The 20,933-nt window shown below is 39.0% G+C and overlaps 1 protein-coding gene across 15 annotated transcripts in view; it reads left to right on the top strand.

Moving 5' to 3' along the window:
- PTPRM (protein tyrosine phosphatase receptor type M) overlaps positions 1–20,933 on the top strand; it is a 482,403-nt gene that overhangs the window by 309,555 nt on the left and 151,915 nt on the right. For 8 of the 15 annotated variants that reach the window (XM_074576689.1, XM_074576685.1, XM_074576684.1 and 5 more), the window contains one exon: positions 13,260–13,392. In XM_074576689.1, coding sequence (XP_074432790.1) covers positions 13,260–13,392 — 133 coding nt within the window. Of the gene's footprint in view, positions 1–13,259; positions 13,393–20,402; positions 20,433–20,933 lie in introns of all 15 variants that reach the window. The other 7 variants (XM_074576688.1, XM_074576681.1, XM_074576680.1 and 4 more) reach the window with 1 other exon arrangement.

Raw genomic sequence — 20,933 nt, 5'->3', positions numbered from 1 at the left:
ATAGTAAAATATACACATTTCTTCAGATGTGTATTCAATACATAGCAAGATCTACTGCTGGAGGCTGGGTCAGATTCTGTTCTCAGCCATTCCACTGTAAAAGTGAAAAAAATCAACTGAAATAATTGATTGATAAGATCGCAACTTCATTGAATGTTTTTTAGGTCAAGGGATTTACTCCGTATTTATATTGCATTACTGAAAACACGGTTTATTTATTAACACAAAAAACAACATGAATTTGAGAAGGGCTGTTTTCCTGTTTATCTCCTATGTTGGAAAGAACTGGGGTAATTTCTTTATGAGTGTTTGTGGTTTCTCCTTTACAATGTAATGCATTTGAGGTATAGCAACACAGGCTGGACAGACATTCACATTCATTTTTCTCCATCCTGAACCATGTAGTATTGATTTAGACGTATTCTGACATGTTGAAACTTGAAGTGCTATTTTGGGTAATGGAGAACCCATGATTTCCTAGTTGAAACTACAGTGCTGTCTGTAATAACAAAGCTGCGTGCAGATATGTCTGTATGCAGGTTGAATACAGCATTTTAGAAGTGTATTCTTCTCTTGATACTTCTGAACAGCATTTACGCCAGTGGGAGTTGTGTATAGCTATCCAGGGGAGAGCGGGCACCTATGTGGTGTAAAGCCATGTTACGATGCTGTTGCAAGGCCAAGTGACAAGGAAGGCAGAGTGAGAATGGATCTGGCTCTCCAAAGTGAAATTCTAAGCCTGTTTTTACATGATGGCCCCAGCATTTGTTGTAATAATTTTTCAAGGATTCTGGTCCTAGCTAGGCAGAATGCAAAGCGAGAGGAAATCTTCCTACCTTCTGCAGCACTGGCTGAATGCATTTCAATGGGCTGGAGTGTCACTTGTGATTTATTGCCCATTTTTGTTCTTTTATGTGTTATATTTGTCATTTTTGCAGTGACAGTTTCATCTATAAAACAGTATAGTTACAAGAAAATGTTAAGAGGATACAGGAGTGCCATGGGAGCTACTGTTTCCTTTTCTCCTTTTTTTTTTCCTAGTACATTACAGAGTCAAATGTCAGGTTCTCAGATTTTAAGACAGTGCAGCCAACGCATCTAGGATTTTAAATATAAGTACATTTTCTACGGAGGATCTGAAGAAGAGCTGAAGTTAAACAATTAGACAAAGAGGGCCTAAAATAATGCTGATAACAATTCACAAAGGGTGAAATAACCCCTAATATAAATACAAGCCCTTTCCAGCTGTAGACCATAGAGCTGATTACAAGTCAGTTACCAGTGTGATTCTGTTATCGATATTAAGTACTCCAGTTCATGTTTTACAATAATAAGAATTCCTACAAGGTTTTCTGGAAAGGTATTATCAGCCTTAGTTTTGAATGTGTTTGAGTCATTACAGAAAAGCCAGAGGCTCTGATCAGGGGTTCAGGACCTCCTTCCCGTTCAGCAGCTCTTACTCTGAACAGGTTGGGTTGGGGATAGTGGGACCTTTGCAACTCTTCGGCATAAATAGGAGAGTAGGGAGGATAAAGTGTCATGCCAGCAGTTCTGCTCCAGCATGAACTGCTGATTGATGATGGTTGGCCAAGGATGTACGGGTTCATCAGCTACCTGGGCACTGTATCATGGAGAGCTAGTGGTGTTACAGACGTGGGACAGGAACAGCTGTAGAAGATCCCATGACCTAGAAGAAAGTATCAATCTTTCGCTATCCTTTAAGGAAGGACAAGTAGCCTAATTAGGTATGTTTTGCACTGTAGACACTGTTTATCTTTTATCCAGAAGAGTTAAAAGGTTGGTTGCAACAGAGTTAGTAGTCAGTCATTGCAGGAGCTGTGTTACATCCCTCGAGTACATAACTGATTTGGAAATTCAAATGTTCCAGTCCATATCTGAGAAGAATATGATTCCAAGTGTCAGTGTCAAATGTCTCTTTCATGAAGAGAGTGAAACAAAATTTTACTTAAGCTACTAAAGATGAGTCTGTTTGGCTCATCCTAGCTTGAAAAAAATCTATTTGCTCAGTAATGTGTAATCTTAATATGAGGATATCACAATCACAGAATGGTAGGGGTTGGAAGGGACCTCTGGAGATCATCTAGTCCAACCCCCCTGCCAGAGCAGGGTCACCTAGAACAGGTTGCACAGGAACACGTCCAGGCGGGTTTTGAATGTCTCCAGAGAGGGAGACTCCACCACCTCTCTGGGCAGCCTGTTCCAGTGCTCTGCCACCCTCAAAGGAAAGAAGTTCCTCCTCATGTTTAGGTGGAACTTCCTGTGCTCAAGTTTATGCCTGTTGCCCCTTGTCCTGTCGCTGGGCACCACTGAAAAGAGCCTGGCCCCATCCTCCTGACACCCACCCCTGAAGTATTTATAAGTGTTGATAAGGTGCCCCCTCAGTCATCTTTTTTCCAGTCTGTAAAGACCCAAGTCCCTTCAGTGAGGGAGGATCTGTGAGGCTGTTTGAGGTTGGACTGTGGGGAGCACACTTTCCTTAATCTCATTACAGAGAATGGAAACATAAAACCTAGTCATGAAAACACAAATATGAATGAACTGACCAGGATGAATTCTTACCAAACAGGAGTCTCTGCCCTTTGTGTGGTGCTGGTCAGTATCACGTCTAATCCAAAATATATCAACATCATCAATCTACAGAGAAGCAGAAAATGTAAAACAAAGCAAAAACACCAGCACGTAATTTTTAGAGCATGGTTGTGTGTCATATAATATGTTATTTAATTTCTGTATTAAAAAAATATGCCTCTGATTTTTACATTCAAAGCAGAACATGTTTTGCATGTACCACAATAAAAAATTAAGGAGAGGCAAGGGAAGAGAGAGAGATTCAGAGATATAATTAGTAACTAAAAAACCCTGTGAATTTCAATGTTTCCCATCTGTAGTTATTGACTGTATTCATAAAATGCTAAGCAATTAGAATTTTAATTTGAAAGAAAATGTGGGACTAGTTGTGGGTAAAATAACCTGCAGTTCTTAGGAACTGCAAATCTGGTGTTTATATCACTGGAGAGTTTAACAAATGTGTAATGCAATATTACATGGATTACCTCTGTGTTACAGTATAGGTGAATGTTAAAATGTGTTACAGTTAAATGGAGTAGTGCAGCAAAGAGGAGAGTAATACTGTCGACTTTAATCAAAAGACACAGGTCATACTACCTTGGGCAAAATAATGTTTCAGCAATTCACTAGTTTAGATTCCTTAAAATAACTGAAATCTTAATAAATATCTAAGCATTTGTCTGCTTGGAGTAATAGCTCAACACTATTCAAGCCATGACTGTAGTTATTGATGGGTTTTTAACGCCTGCTTCTCTATACATTATATTGAAAATGGCCTTTTCTGCGGTAATGGGAGTTTCACTGCAAAAGCCAATGATTTTAGAGCTCTGGGAAAGGCATTTAAGTACATGTGTGCATTTCAAGTCTTTATTTTCCCAAAACTTTGAATTTTCATTTCCTTCTCTTCATCTGATTTTCTGTTACGGCTGACCACTAAGAAGTTTTTGTGTAAATATAAGACTCCCATGCAAATGAAAGCTGAGTCACAGTTTTGCATAAAAGCGAGTGGAAGTTGCCATCTCACATGATTTCAAGCTGACAAGAGGGGAAATACAGTAGTTCAGGTTTTGTTTCATCTTCTGAGTTCACGTCGGAAACACAAAGGGAAACAGAGGAAAAATGGTAAATCGTCATTGGTCAGAAGCAAACAAAGTATTCATGAAACATTTTTGAAGGAAAATGGTTATATTTTTCAGCATTTTTCAGTATGCTGCCACTGACTTAGCTTCAGGTTATGATCAAATGTGTTGATAATTAAAAATGATATGAAAAGAACTGATGAGAAAAATGGCTATTTAAGGCTTTCTTAATCAAATAGGACAGATGGAGATTTTTCTGTAACCCCTAAAACCTACAGGAAATATATGAAAAATGAAATGTAAATCAGTGATAACCATTCAAAGGAGGCCTAGTCTATTCTTGTCCCTGTACTAGAATCTTGGTTCATCTAACATTGCTTCAGTTTTGGCAATTATTGGCAATACTGTAAACGCTTCTGAAATGTGAACGAAAGAATTGCTATACTGTATTGGCACAAAGGCAGATTCAGAATTCTGTAGTATTATTTTTCTTTTCTTGTGCTGATTCTCCTTCCCATTTCCTCTAGCCAACCTTCCTGCCCCAAAACAATGTTGACTATGGAAATGCTTTTTAAAAAAAAAAAGTTTTATGTCTTTTTTCCTGCTTTTTATAAATTTATCACAAATATATTTTTATTTTTCTGTGTGCATCATTGCATGTATAATTCCATTTATCTTTGAGTAGAATGAGTTGTGTTATGCTTTCCTCCAAGAAAATAGGTAGGCAGTGAGCCATGATAAGTAAATTCTGAGTGTGATTGGTTTTGAAGGATTTCTGAAGAACCCTTCGTAAGGGATACAATGGGGAGGATGGCTGGGGAGCCTGGTAGTGGAAATCACCAGGAACATCAGCCTCATCTATGAGCCAGTGGCAGCACACGCCAGAAATGCATGGATGTGCAGACCTGCCACTGGGATTCCTGTGCTACGTTGTCCTTCTGCCCCGCCCCTCTCCTCCCCCATTCCTCCTAATGGCAAAGTAACCAGGTCTTCATTGACCTTCCCTTTGGAACTGTTCATTAGTGTTCCTGTAGTTAAGTCCTCAGTGGCAGCAAGATGAGAAAACAGTACCTCACTCCACTACTTCTTCCCCATAGCTTCAGGTTACTCAGTTCCCATGCTGGATGTGATCCCTTGCATTCATGGATGGAAAATAAAACAGTTGTGTTTGTCCATGCCAAGAACATCCAGTTCTGTAGCAGAGTTTCACCCTGAGAAGGTCAGCTTCAGAAACATTACTCTGATCTGACTTCACATCTTCCCTGCCTGGTGGGGGCCAACTGAGTACAAGTAGATGTTACTTCCCCTAAAGAGGGCAGAGTCCTCTTCAGGCTTCTAATGCACACCTTTCCTGTTTGTAGAAGATAGTTGAAATAAACTTGGATAGATGCCTGATATTTCTTGACACTTTTCAGTATAGTTTCAGGAGTAGATCGGGTCTTGAAAGCGTGAGAGAGCCAACCAGACATCTCCTTCAGCAATAGGTGAAATTCAAATGTCCTTGATGAGGGTGATGATAAATTACCCGCTACTTCTAGGAGTGGCTAGAAGGCGGTGCTGTCTTGCTAAAAAATGTGTTATGTGTGGACGGAATCAGTCTGGACCGACTGCTTTCATTTCCTTAGAGCTAATTTGAGAGCCACTCTTCTAACCTGAGTACCGTTGGTTTGAGATTATGTAGAGAACCATAAAATCAAATATTTTAGGGCTGAGATATTGTTGTACTTTATACCTCTAGGACTTCTTGTTCACAGATGTCAGATTTATAAGATGCTGTTGCACTTCCAGTGGCTGCAAGTGGGACCTCTTTCACACAGCATCAGCTCATAACATGCCCTGCCTTTCGAAGTACTGGGACACTTGTGGTTGCAGCCCTTGTTGGTGCCTCTTTCTCAGACGTCCTCATCCTTATTCAGTAGGAGACTTACATGTATGCAGCTAATTTGATGCAAGTATGTTCTCATTGCTCCTCAGACAACCTTCCTGACCAGAAATTTGCATCTCATGGAGTCATATTGACTTTTGTTGTGTTTGGGTAGTCAGAGGGCAGTTTTGTAAAGAAGTCCAATTTCTTCTTTCCATAGTAGTCAGGAGGATTTTATCTTTAATTTCAGTGGTGGGATCTTTCTTTCAAATTTGCTGCCATGACCTTTCCCTTTGTTGACATAGAGGTCTGTGATAATGCATCATTGCGTCTGCTTCTTTTACCACACGGAATGTGTATATAAATATCTAACCAGACTTTTTCCTTCATAAAAGAGACTGGAGTGTGTGGGAGTACCCTTTAGGGCCATTTGAAGGCTTAAGGTTCCAAAGACTTTATGTTTTTTTCCTTAGGTAATTACTTATCTCCAAGAAGGAGATACACCATGTCTGTATATTCTAGACTTGTTATTAATTTCTTGTTGTGGTGTAGCTGTTGAGTAACTAGATGATCTTTAAGGTCCCTTCAAACCCTAACAATTCTATGATTCTATGACTCCTTAATGATCGCAGTGCTATTAGGGTGTGAGGACTTAAACTTACTTTCTTCCAATATGAGTGAGGGCTTCCAACTGCTTGATTGCCCACTGGAGAGGAAAATTTTTATGAATTTTAATTATTTAAATTTCTTTGATTAAGAGAAAAGGGAAAAAAAGAGCTAGTAGAAACCTTGGTGATTCTGTTGCAAAGGCGCTGTTTATCAAGGCTTGCTTGCTTGTTTTAATGTAAGTCCTTTCTTAAAAAAAACAAAACAGTCACAGAAAAATCCAGTCTAAGGACCCTGGATTAAAATCCCGTTAAAAAGTAAATTGTGATGAGACCAAAAGATACATCTCAAACTGGGAACTTAATTTGTTTTAGGCATGTTTTGTAAAGAATATTATTATTCCTGACAGCCAGAAACACAGATGTTTAACAAAAAAAGTCTTTTTGCTCACATGTACCAACATGAATCATCCAGCAGTGAGAGATACAGTTCATTTGGTAGTCAGTTAAATGAGTCATATTCATCAGTGAAGTAGTTCTTTGCATTTCTTTTCATGAAGTTCTTTGTCGCTCATATTTACATTTTCGTAAAGAATATCACAAACAAAATTAATAATTCATAATTGTTGTTACACAGTGCAGCCTTATTTTCATAGTCCCTTCTTAGCATAGATCTTTTAACAAGGCTGTTTTTTCCTGCATTTAAAAAACACCAAATAAACAATGTACCAAATCAGCATGGTTGTCTTGTAGAAGTACAGAAATCTTTTTTAGGAAAGGAGGATCTGTACACAGCAATATGCATTGTACTGATGATCATAAATTGCAGAGAAGATACTCTCCTATGAAAATATAAATGCTGTTTGCCCTCTTTCCCAGACATTCAAAAAATAGATTTAGTGAGAGCTAACGTGTCATAGGAGGCAAAATCAGGATACATCGATTTCAACACTTAAATGGCTCCTGTGCTCAGCAAAACAGAAAGAAAACATAATCCCTGCCCCGTGGAAAAAACAGTTTATACTTGAGCATTTCCAAAAGAATTCAGAAACAGAAAGGGGAAAATACTGTAAAAAGAGAAGTTAAGCAGACCTTACTCTGAGGCATTTACAAAACTAATGTATTCAAGGCATGGAGTAGAGAGAGAAAACTGAAAAAAACACTGATCAAAACCACCTTCTGTCACAAATTATACCCTGCCCAACACCACCTCATAACTTCTACCATATGGAGAAAAAAGCGGTTTTGAAGGAGAACGAGGAGCACTGACTGGAAAGCTAACAATGAGGAATGGGAGGGAGAACTTTCTCCCTTAGCTGGAGTTCTACCAGGAGTAATAAAACAAAGACTTTGTTAGCAGAATACATGCTGGCTAGCAGATGAGGACTGAATGCCAGTCACTTACAGTATAAACAGACTAGCCAGGGTGGTAATTCATTTCATCTACAAATCTGTATGTGTTTTGGGTCTTCTCCAAGACAGTCACAAATCCTGGCATCTGGAATGAACTTGAAACTCAAATAAAAAGCATGTTGGACTGCCTTGTCTCCTCGTAACACCAGTAATGCTTCTACAGACTTAAAAATAAAGGTACAATTTTCTGCAGTCAGGGGGGAAATGGGGGTAGAAATGCTGAGAAAACTTCAGGGGAAAACTGGACATTTTCCACTACTGCCCTATTCAGGTGTATTTTGCAATCTGCGATGTAGGATTGGAATTCCTGTTGATCATTTGGCATTTATAAGAAGGATCTACCTCCGTGGAGCACCCATTTTCATATCAGTAGCACGGATTTAATTTGTGTGCTTTCTTATTTTGTCATACTGCATTTTACACCAGCCCTTTACTTTTGACACCTCTGCTTTTCCTACCTTTGTGAACCTTTATGTTACTTCATTCCTTCAAATACCCTAACCAACGTCACTTGCAAAAACGTTACACTCTCCCTCAAATCACTGCTGAAGATTGAAGATCTCTTTCTGCTGTGGTACTAACTGGAGATGCTGAGTGATACCAGCTGGCTAAAAGAGCAGGAAGAAGTGTTCATTTATTTGAGTATTGCAAATGCATTTTCTTAGGGGTATTTGCCTCTCTCTCCCACCTACGATAGCTACACCTGCCAATTACAGCCTGGCTCAGCTAGATAGTGTGCTTTTAGTGGCAAAGATTTCTTAGCCGTGTGCTTGCACTGTTCTTAGCACAGTGGGGCTCCCAATCTGATTTAGAGCTTCTAGATCCTACTATCGTACAAACAATAGAGAGAAATAATGATAGTAGCCTTTGTAATTTGTATTGTCCTTGCAGAACGTGGGCAGAGTCTTTAAAGCCAAGTTCTCTGATCTTTTCAGTCTTCTTTGTGGGAGGGACAATAAGACTCTAGTGACAGGGGTTCCAAGGAAGCATCACATCTCCCTTCTACATTGTACCATTTTGCGTGATTTCTGCTGCCTAATCACAGTGCAACTGTCACACAGGGGTATAATGTTTCATTGTCCTGACTCACTCTGTGACATAAGTTAAAAGTCGGTGCTGAGATGTGATGGTTGATTCGCACTGCCTGCATAAAAAAATCATGCGCTGGTTACTAACACGAGTTAGTCTCAAGTTTGACTGGAGACTAACATGACCTGGACTAACTGTTATGTTACTTCAAAGCTTTGTAAAGTTAGCCATTACATCAGTCACTGGAACACCTGTGGGTGAAATACGGTGGGAAAGGATTACAAGTGGCTTACCAAGCAAGGACCTTTTGAGAGCTTGGAGTTGCAGAAAGGAAATAAGAAAAGGCAACAACTATGGTCAGCCATGAGTGGGAGAAATAAAATGAGACAAGTCTACTTAATTAAAGAAACAATGTTACTGTCTTCCACTTTATTCCGTGCAGGAAGCCTGTGGAAATACTTTGCTGGGCTTTGTGGCACCTTGGGGTTTATCTGTAAGTGTATCTCTTGTTTGTCACTGCTGGCAGAAGCACTCTAGTTTGTTCTCATCAAGTAAGGACTTTCCAAAGTCAGCACCTTAATCCTTTTTAAACTGGCAGGAAACATTTCCTTGTCCTTTTATTTTCTAAGCAGCTCCCTTGAGCTGTCCTGCGCTCATTGCTCTTTACCGACCTGTTGCCTTTCGGGAGGTGGGCCGCAGTATATGTGGCAGTTTGGCCTTGATTCTTCTAACCCCACTAGCCCAGACAGTCTCAGTAAGAAAACAGAAGTGAGGTTATTGTGGAAAGTTTCAAGTCAGGCTTGAAAGGGTAGAACCAAAAGCTTAAATGTAAAATGAATGAAAAAACTCGCCCCAATAAGTCATTAGGTCCAGTGTTGTGAGGAAAATGCAGTGGGCTTAGCTCAGCTGTTGGCAACAATATGCAGTCTGTCATTAAAACAGATATTTTACTGGAGATGTAAAGCTCCACTAGTCTTGTAGCTATATATTTTTAAAGGCTCTAGGGTGGTCAAGGAAATTAAAAATGGCTATGTCAGACCAACTGGTTGAAACAACAATGATAAATAGAATAAAAAACTGGGACTATAATACCATGATACAGTAGTATCACAGTATCATATCATATATATAATTAACACTGTTTCTGTAAAGAAAGATTATATTTCACTCAACTTTTTTAGCATATGTCAGTACAGTAGGGTAAAAGAGAAACCACGACATCATTTTTTTAGACTTGCAATAGTAATTTTCTAAATCTCTTGAAAACATACAAACAAGGCTAAAAGCGCAAATTGACATGGCAGTGGCAAAACAAATCTCGGAACGACTGCCCCTAGCTGCTTGGATCCCCTTACACACAGTTCACCTTTCTCTCGGTGGTGCCACTGCAATTGCCTGTGCGGCTATAGGTTAAAAATTAGTTAAGAAGTAATTATGAGGTGAGAGGCAAATATTACTCTAGATCAAAATCTACCTATCAGGCAGAAAACAGAGAGAAGTAAACTGCCAGCTTTTATCATAGCTAATGCATTTAAGGGTTTAATATTATATGCAGTACGTTATGTTTATTAAAGACATGGAAGAGGCAACGTTGAGGCAGCAGCTCTAGAGTATGATGCTAAGTGATGCGGGTTAGCAGAATTCACACAGGACTATGAGGAATTTCAGCAGGACAAAAGCAAACTGAATAAAGAGGTAGTGCCAGCTCAAATTTCAGTCTTGATAAATGCTATGTAGTGATCAGCAGAGCTAAATTTGAATGACTTTTAATTAATAAAGGGTTCAAAATAGAACACTGCTCTGAAGAAAGGGATGCGGGTTTCATTGGAAACAATACACCAGTGACCTATTCAGTGTCCATCTGATGGCAAAATAAAACCAGAGTGCTAAGGGGGATAAAAAATGGCGTAGAGCACAATAATTTTTAAAAATGTAGAAAAAATGAGATATGCTAAAGGAATAAACAGTATTAAATAAAATTAAGAAAGTTGATCCAGAATTTCTAATACTAAAAGACACGAGGGATGCTCAAGAAAGGTGAAAGGTGGCAAATTTGTTTTTTTTTACCCAAGTGGATTCTGGAACTCACTGACACCAAGAAAGGAGCAACATTCTGTCAGGGAATGAATGAGGTGCTGGATGGAACTAATGGAGAATTGAGATAATGCCAATACTTTGGTTTTTATCAGAATTAGTGATAGGAGTTTTTAAAAGGCATGTCAAACATCGTGTTTCCAGTTTAAGACAATCTCTGTTACGAGTCAGGCAGAGTCCATCGTGATGGAAAGCTTTATTCTATTTTTAACTCAGGGTGGCATTACATGCACTTTTTGTAGGCCATTCAAGATGATTCAATTGGATAATCAATAGATGGTGCAAAATGGGAGTTTCAGTGTCCTGCTGTTAGGCTCTGTATGTCTCCTCGTGTAAGCTTTCTTTGGAGAATTTCCAGTAGCGGTGGATTCCCCGGCTTGTCTGTGACTCCCAAGAGGGCAATGCTTTGTGTCATTGAAGGCATTTCGTGGAAGTTGCGCTTCATGAGATGCAGGAAATGTGTGTGCTCTGAATATGATTTTAATATTATCTTCTCTGCATAGTATAAGTCTGGCTAGTTCCACTGAAGTGAGGACCCTGTGCTGTTAAAGAGAGACATGACACTGAGATAAAACACATTGGATAGTTGAGAGTTGTATGTGAAAATGTAGCAAGGCTGCCTTCATTTACTTTTAGTATTTAGCATTCATGATCCCAAAAGTAGCACTGGAAGCCTTGATGAAAGGAATGAAGCCATAAGGCAAAATTTGATTTTAAGAAGGTGGTAGTGATGAGCATTTCAGTGGAATGATCTAGCCTTAAGGAGAGAATGAAGAGTAGACTTTGGGAGGAACCAGTCTTAGAAAACATCTGGAAATATATCTCTTGTTGTTGACTTTGCATTCTTCCTTGCTTGGGTTTTAGATTTAAAAGAGGACTGTGAAGACCTTATCATGTCTTTCCGTTTGCCTCATACTCGATTCACTGTTTCCTGTTTGCCAAGTTCAACTAACAGCTGCCTTTTGCACAAAGATGTCTTCTAAATATCTGCTACACTTTTGAGTGCCAGGCAGATTACAGCAATGTAGAGTTTAACAAAACTATTTGTATATGGCACAAGGAAAATAAAAATAGAACTGTTTATAACAGAATTTTATAAGTCTGCATTGAAGAAAATACAGAGCCAGATTCCATTACCTTTACTCATATGGAGTAAGAACTTTAATAGTTCAGAATTGCAGTGTATTGCTATCAAACTATTATTCTGGTGGGACTGGGCACAGAGATAGGCAGCAAATCATCTGCTTTGACTTAGCACTCACACAAAATACCATGGCCAGAATTTTCCAAAGAACCTGGCTCCTGCACTTAGCTCTAGATGTATTTTGATTAAACATTAACACCTTTTCTGTCAGCAATATGAATTGTCAGGTTTTGCGGGCATTCCTGGTGGTAAGGAGTTTTGAAGATGTAGGCCAAAAGTGTAACTGTGGGTGCTCAGAAGTACTCACCATCTTAGAATATGATGGTTGCAACTGAGAAGAAACATTGGAAATGTTTGCATTGAATTTTTCAGAAAATATCTCTGCATGTAAATTGATCACCAGTTTGCTTTCTTTCCAAAAAAGAAAGTGAAGAAACGTGTAAAATATAAATGGTAAAATATAATTCCAAAAAAAGCCATAGCAGTAAAGCGATCCATAAATCCCTGTGTCCACTTTATGGCATGGTGCCTTAAATGATGAATACTGTCACTTTTTGATTAAAAAAAAATGGAAGTCCATAAAAAAAAATAAAATCAGTTTAGTGAATTTAATGTTGCTTCCTTAACATTTTTCATCCTGAACTCATTTAGTAGAGGAAATGGATATTTCATCAGACATGGATTTGACGTTCCATCACATTATACAGTAAACAGTACAAACGATGCTATTTTTTTTAAATGGAGAAGCTGGAAGAGCTAAGACAGTAGCTGCTGTAAGGCACTGGTTATCTCATTTAAACAGATATTAAATGTGGGTGCCAGTGGTGTGATCATCAGCTGCTTCCCACTTTGTGAATAAATTGCTTAGAAGGAGTCTTTTTGCCTACCAGATGTGACCTAGATTTAGATTTCCAAAGGCAAAAAAAAAAAAGCCTATTGTGTAAAAAACAATTGTGGGTAAAATGCATGGTAAATGAGCTTATCTCACTTTTCCAGGTGTTTAAGCTAATATGTTATGGAATTACAGCTTCATTTATGAAAAATAATTGAGGAAAATGTTCCAGCAAATCAAATTTGGATAAAGGCTTAGGATAGTTATTGTGTTGTTAGCAAGTTTCTAAATGGCAGAAAGAAAAGGGAGCCAGCACAGATAATAAAAATATAGAAATTTGTGAATGTGTGAAGAGGCTCTTATAAAAGGGTCAGGGCTGACTGTAGTATCCCACCTGTGTTGTGGTCTAGCAAAATGTCATGGAACAATATGAGGAATTATATTCCTGTCAATGCATATGAAAGGAGGATTTTTTCTTAAAATATCAAGCGTTGATATCTGTTGGCCCTGGAAAAGACTAATGACATTGGTAGGTTAAATGTGTAAACATGGAAAGAATAACATCCTTATTCTTTTTCTCTCTTCTTTTTTCCTTTTACTGATTCCACAGGGGCTGCCACTCGAAAACCAGACCCAGAACCTGAGAAGCAGACCGACCATACTGTTAAAATTGCTGGAGTCATTGCAGGCATCTTGCTGTTCGTCATTATATTTCTGGGGGTCGTGCTGGTAATGAAGAAAAGGTGAGCAATCAGTAGATGTTTTCTATGTACGTGTTCATATCGCAGCATCTCCTACAGCAGTTCTCAGGTTGATATTGGCAAAAGTATCCAGCCACCTTCATGCCCTTTGCCACAGAGTTTAGGAACTGCTCCCTCCCACCCCCAAAGCTTTGCTGTTTTTGTGTAAAACTACAATACCTGTTTCAACCCACAGCATTTTCTATGAATTAATGCTTGTGGCTTTGTTCTAGAAGAAAAACAACTCGAGGTTAATGATTCTAGCACTTCTTGCATTAGTACTGCATGATGGACTCTAATAATAGAACAGTATCTCTATTCAACAGATCTGCTGAAAGTTAAATGTAGTTTCATTCTTGAATGTAAAAGAAATCCTCAGTCAAACAGGAGCTAGGGCTAAGGCAGTTTGGCTAAGAATGGGGTCTGTATTGTTCTGCATAAACTTCATTCCCTGAAAACAAATGAAAATGTTACAATGGTGTTGAATGTTTCCAAATGCTGGTTCAACACACACACACACACACACACAGACACACACATTGAGACTGATTTGAAAATCGTTTGAAAACTGCTACAACATTAGAATTGTAAGCCTTTTAAACCCAGTTGCCTTTCTCAACACTGTAAAAGGAAAAATAATAAAGGGAAAAATATCTCACAGCTAGGGAGGTGGCATGGGTAAGAAAAAAAATCTGTGTGATGATAGAAGCTAAGTCTAGATTGGGACAAATTCATTAGCAAATAAAATCAAGGTTTTAGGTTGTATCCTGAGTGATGTGTAGAGTTGGGGTTGGGAATGTGTGAGAGCTGTGTGGAGGGGCTGAGTCACGAGTTCTCCTGCCACGTCTGCCATAGTCTTCTTGCTGTCCCATAACCCCTCACCTCCTTGCCATTCACCCTGTATTATCCCCTTTTCCTCCTTTGCGAGCGATCTTGGCCTGATTTTGCTCACCCCGACGCTATGTGATTTAATTGTATGTTAACTAGGTTGGCAGGTCTGAGATAGTCCAAACCCCTGAGCTGCCTGAAATTCTTCCAGAATGTGAACAGTGGAGGTGCACAGCTAAGGAGGCAGCTGCCTGACAGTGCCTCAGGGCAGGCAACAGAAGTAGCTGCTTTGCACTCTCCTTGAAGGCAGAAGCAGGGCCGTGAGTTAGAAGGGCTCTATGCAGAGAACGGGGAGCTGTGGCCAGGACTGAGGGCTAGGTCACCGCAAGAGGTAAGTAAAGCAGTCAAAAGCTGCTTTACAGAGGAGAATGAGACTTAAGCCCCAGGGTAAGTCTGGCCGAGGGAACAAAATTGACCCAGTAACCAAATCTTCTCAATAAAATACAGTGTAGCAGAGTTAAAATCTGTTCTGACTTTGCAGTACTTTTTTCTTCCCACGTCTGATTTTTTGCATCATTCATACCTTCAGTTTTAACAGTTGAGCTTCCAAACTCCTCCCTAGGGCCAGACATGGCACTTGGCATGCAGAGGGGAAGGCTTCTCGCACTGTCTGGCCAGTCCTTCTTCACACAATTCCTGACCAGCATTTATCACTCTTTCTCTTCCAGTTCTGAGCCTCTCCTTAAGCATTTGCGCCAAAGGTAGAATATATTCACCCAAGGGAGACAAGTTCTTCTTAATCTTGAAGGGAGAGCATTGCAAAATGATCCAAATAGTTTCAAAGTAAATAAGGTGTCAGGGTCTCTGGCTAAATGGATGCTATACCAGCTCTTGCTTCATTCTCTAGGGAAAAGCTCTTTGATAATCTAATTGTTAGAGGCAAGAAGGCTCGAATTCTAAGTGTTTGCATGTTAATGCAGAAGGATACTTGATTCCTTCTGTCTACCACAGCACAGTAATTATTATTCATAGTAATTCTGTTGTTAGAAGAAAAGTGCATTATGTGAGCTTCTTTGGGGTTTCGAATAAATCTGCTCGTCACAGAGATGAACCTATTGAAAGTACAAGTCCAGGAACTCTGTTACCACATACACACAATTTCATTGTGTAGTACAGAAAGAATGATACCAATAACTTAAACATATCCCAGAATGATGCTGCAGCCTTGAAGAAAACAAACTGTGAAATGAGTTGTAGTGAATACTAAAAAGTAAGAATAGTTCATCTGTGTAAAAGGATGTGACTAGGCTTTAATGAGAGTTTCAGGAGGCAGGTATATTGTGTCCCAGACCTCTAAAGCAGATGCTGTAGCATAGAAGGTCTTGAATACAATTGCACTCATGACTTAAGCAAAAGATGAACCGATTATTCAATAGATTGTTATTGGTGCATTAATTCACTACGCTGCTGAGAGCCCCTATGGTTTCACCTTGGTTCAGTTACTGTGTATACATTATGCATTTGAGGAAAATGTATAAATCATTCTGCAAGCTTAGTATAACTGTAGCAATTTTGCTGTTTTATGATACTTTAGGTGCTACTTTGTGAAACAATCTTATCAAGCTAGCGTGTCATTTGACTGCTGCAACTTGATCATTTTATTTCATTTACTTTATCAAGAGTTGTACTGGAGTAAAGATCTGAGTGAAAAATAAAACAGCACCTTGTAATTCAGTGGCACCTTTCCCCAGAGAACCACTTTCCTCTCTGCACTATTCCGTGCAGACTCTCTGGGCTACAATAGTAGGTTTCACTGCACTGAGGCTACGTGCTCTGAAACTTGTCTTCCTTGGAGTTGGCTCCAGCAATATCCCATTCACGCTCCACCATCCCAAGGCATATCCCAAGATACATACTGTCTGTTACTCATCCTTTCACAGAAATGAGTCCTTGTAGACTTCACCTCCAGGTCTCACCAGTAGATTAGATTTACTCTACCTCTGGGGCTTCACAGTGCTTAATTAACTTTATTTTAAACCATTTCTTTCCATTGTCAAGAGATTTGGAAAGCGGTTTCACTGTAGGTGATATCCGTGTCTTTACCCAACGTATTCCTTTAATAGCCATCTCAGTTCAGCCAGAAACCGTTCTTTGCTTGGTCAGTACCAGGCACCACAGATTTTCACAGATCAGCCTCTTTGACTTTTAATTCAGTAGCCAAGACGAACACTCGAAGCAAAGTTTTCAGTGCCACACAGACGTGCTTTGGATATGGTCACTGTCAAAGCAGTAGGTAGAGAAGTTCTGCAAATATCGGTAGCCATTAGGCGTCATTAATAATTTCACTATATAACAGTCATCTGAAGTAGCTATTTGGTAAACTGGGTCACGGAGAGATTAGGTGGCCTAACTATTCAGTATATGGTATGGTGTCACTGGTGAGGGTAGGAACATCATGGACACTAAAATGTTTTCTGTGTGGACACTTACTCTTGCCTAAAGTAAGCCAGATTTGTACGCCTGTCACCTGGGTCAGGGGATGGCTGTTAGTGCTTTCCTGGTTTTCTTCCCACTTCGTTGTTCGGAGTTCTTTATCTGCTCTGTTCTATCTTTATCCACTCAACCACATTCCTGCATAAAGATGTCACGTAGACAAGCGACCTGCAAGCTATTCCTAATACCAATATGGTCATGTCAAGGAGACGATTCTTGTCTGTGCAGGCAGAATAATGTCAGTATGTTTTCCTCTCAGCTGTGCTCCAAATCTCTCACATAAGAGTTAACACAAAGTCAGTGGAAACCAATACATGTGTTTCCACAATATTGCTCCACAGTAAAGTGGATTTTGAATCGGATCCTGAATATTAAATCTCAGGCAAGGCCCTTGATCTCTGCCAGTCTTTGATATATCTGTATAGGACTTTGTAAAAAATAAAAAAATAAAAAATAAAAATTGCAGCAAGTAAGTTCACCTTTTGGTCAACTTAAAGTAGAGCGGTGAAAATGAGAGAACTGTTCCCACAACCTTTGGAAAAGCAATAGCAATTAAATCAAGGCATTGAAAAATCAGAACCTTACTGCTTTATTCTTTTCTCTTTTTGTTGTTTGGGGTTTTTTTTCTTTTATTTCAGCTAAGTTTAAAAAATATGCAGAAGTTGAGAAATTAGATTTATTGGTCCAAGGTTTGCTTGGAAGTACTTATGTGTTTGGGTGGCTATTACTTTCGGGGCCACCATCTTGCTGCAGCAAGGAAGCGGTTATTAAAAATTAATTACATCGGCTTCTGCTTCAGTTGTAGAATGGAGTTTTTCTGATCATTGCATTTCTCCATAAAAAGGTTATTTTCTTTTGCCTATCTTTAGTTTCTGCTTTCAGCTGTCTCTGTGCCTGAGCCTTCCAGTAGTTTCTAATGTATGTAATTGCGGCATCTGTTTAAGTCAGAGCCCCTGGTTCTTGGCAGTGGCTAAGGAAGGCTTTTGCACTTGATGGAGCTGGTCTGGGAATGCAGTTATACACCTTTGCCAACAATTTCAAACAGTTAGGATAGAAATTGGAGATAATAGGGCTGGAGGAAAACTCCAGTCTTCTCCGAGTGCTACTCCTGAACCTTGTTTTTCCCTCTAGGCCAGCTACAAAAGAGAGACGATGAAAGAAATCACAGTGGTAACTACACAGTTCCAGAAGTTTTCCCTTCTAGTGGGACAATTCTCCTGCGGCCAGCTGTGTTGGTTTTGATAGATTTTATAGTTGGGCCTTATTCTACAAGTGCTATTTATGAAATTTATTTATGTCTTCAGTCCTGAAGGATATAAAAGTGCTTTATATTATCACTATACACAGAAACAATTTATTGACATAAAATAACCTGTCTAGTGGGACATGACTGAAGAGCCATGCACAGAAGAAAATTTGGCAAAGGTTGGCCAAAATCTTTGGGTCACTCTCTTTAACAGAAAAAAAAAATTCATACATAGAGAGAAAGTAAATTTATATACATTATGTAGGAAATAAAATGGAACTTGTCCATATTTCTTAAAATAGCTAAATCTTTTCAATTATCAATGGTGGTTTTGCATGTGGCCTGAGGAATTGCAAGTCTAAAATATTCTGTTTCTGCAGGTTTTTAATTTTTTTTACCTGTTTTTTTAGCGTCTGGTGTTATTGAGAGTCAAAAACCACAGTGCTCCTTTTCAAGGACTTTCATGTAGAAAATTTCACAACTGTAGCAACATAAAAATATCTGGAGCTTGAGACTTTTAATTTTTCTCATCTTATACAAATTTTTAATGGGACATTTACACAAATTAAAGCTCCTGGGTTTTCAGCATTTTTTTCATAAGGAATAATTTATCTCTATAACATATTTGGCAGAGTTCTGCACATAAGTACCAGCAGCGCTTCACTGATTAATTGTATTTATTGTTGTTTCTCAAATTATTATACATCTTTTAGAAGTATGAGAACATTTGTACTAATTACATTAAATCTCTCTCATGGCAACATATGGCAAGAAACAGGGTTGGCAGTGTCATGAGATTCTAAATGGAAGTGAGAGAATGAGTGAGTCTGAAAAGAAGGGCAGGGGGAGATATAATTAGGACTGAGCCAGAAAATAACCCCTTGCTAACAGAGCAGGTAAGTTGATCTGCTTTGGTAGGACCTGATCCTGTTCTCCGTACTGAAGGCAATGGGGGTCTGTGCTGGTGGAAGCAGCATATAACTGTTTCCAGCTTTCCCTGTCCTCTACTCTTAGATGTCTTTTAAAACTCAACTTTAACAGGTGTGCATTTTTGCAGACATGCCACGTGATTAAATATTCAGTATCTAGCCTCTTGTGTTTGAACAATACTGTTTGCATCAGAAAAATGGGAATAAAAACTGGAAAATATTTCTAACGGCATCTTCACACAAAGAAGATGAGAGAGAAAATTTGATGAAAGCCTGGTTTTCAAAGGGATGCCTGAAGCATGTAGCTAGAGGCAAGTTAATGTTAGTTGTAGGCCTTTGCAAGGCCTGTTTACGTTTCCTCTGTAGTCAAAGGGCTGTATGCATGTGCTGTAAAAATTACAAATGCCTACATGGCTCCTTTCAGTCTTTTATCTTACAACATGTGAATGCTACTTGATGCTATGCTCAGAGATGTTTTAAGATCTCCAGCCTCTTTTTAATTGCAGTCAATATACGGAATTCATTTAGGTTGGAACTCGCCCCTTTTGGAGAGTTGCAGACATGCTTGTAGTGGGCTCATAACCGAGGGAGGGAGAGATGTAAAGCAGAAGAGCGTAGCTGGAGGGCTTCTACACTTCGTGCTCACGCAGAGCACATGTGGCTGGAGGATCTGGCTGTGGAAGAGGTGATGCGGGAAAGACTGACTGGGTCTGTATTTCTCCAGATGGTGGTGGCTAGGTCTCCAACTTGTTCTTTGTGACATTCACGTGGGCAGAAATAACAGGGATAGAGGATCAGTTCTTATTTTTTTCTCTGACACATGGGGAAATACCACCAAAATAATTTTAGCCAGCAAGGATAGCCTTTTTACTTGTGTGGCCAGAAGTATGTTTTTCTTCTGAATTTAAATGGTTGTTAAAAAAGCTGAGATATTAAAAAAGCTGTGACCATTGATTTTTTTCCCCTCTGGAAACAAGTTCTAGTCCTGTCAGTGGCAGAACTGATTTCTTGAAGTAAAGAAAGGGATATCCAAAGACTCTACAGTACTCTGACAGGAAGAGAAGCTGTTTAATAAATGTTCTGAAATTCTGCATTGTTAAACTTCTAACACCATGTTAGAAGCTCCATGTCCTTATTCCTAATGCAGTCGAAGTGTAATTGGAGGTGTTTTATCACTTTAATCGGGAGTGTTTGTGTGTGTAGTGTATGCAGAGATAAATATACGTTCTATATCTAATGTTACTGAGAGAGTCGGTGTAATTTAAGGTGGTTTGATTTAACAGTTGGAGATGCATTATGTATTGTATTGCTTAAATTTTTATGGAGATTGGATATGTCATCTGTCTGTTCCAGACACGTTGCATGATATGCCCAGATATGCATTCTTGCTACCTTTCATTTGTGTCACCAGTTCTGGTCTCAGTTTCATCTTGATTTTTCATACATTAATATTTGGCTTTTCTTTCCTTCCATTTCATCTTTTCCACCACTGCCTAATCCTTCCACCATCATGGCAGAAGAAGCTATCACTCCTACACTTATTACCTGTAAGTAACTTCTTTGTCATCAGAGACACGCTTTCTGCCATGTTGTTCCATGCATAAGTAGTGAATGCTGATATTGAAAGTTCCTTTATAAAAACAAACTTTGTAGAAGTTTTACCAAGATAAAAACAACATGGCCAATAATGTAATGAAGTATTTAGCTTTATAGCAGTTTCCTATGCCTCATACTGTGCATTAGAGTCCATTGAATATCCTTATGTAATGAATTTTCTTAATTGAAAAGTAGTAGGTAGAAATATCACTACAATGTGTATGAGAAATTTTCATGCCTAAGTAACTATTTTTAGGATTTATATAGTGGTTTCTTTCTCATTTGTTCTGTTGAACATATAGCATTGGTTAGACACGTACAAGCATTTCCATATGTTGCTGTGTACATATTACTACTTTTTTCATGATTAATGATCATGCATAAACGTCATGAGTTACGGTTACTGGAGTGAATTTCAAAGGAGAGAGCAGTAAAAAATGAGGGCAAGATGA

The sequence above is a fragment of the Larus michahellis genome, chromosome 2 (genome assembly GCF_964199755.1).
Source record: "Larus michahellis chromosome 2, bLarMic1.1, whole genome shotgun sequence".
Classification (NCBI taxonomy): Eukaryota; Metazoa; Chordata; class Aves; order Charadriiformes; family Laridae; genus Larus; species Larus michahellis.
Note: the sequence above shows the minus strand (reverse complement) of the source record. Positions and strands in the feature narration are given on the sequence as shown.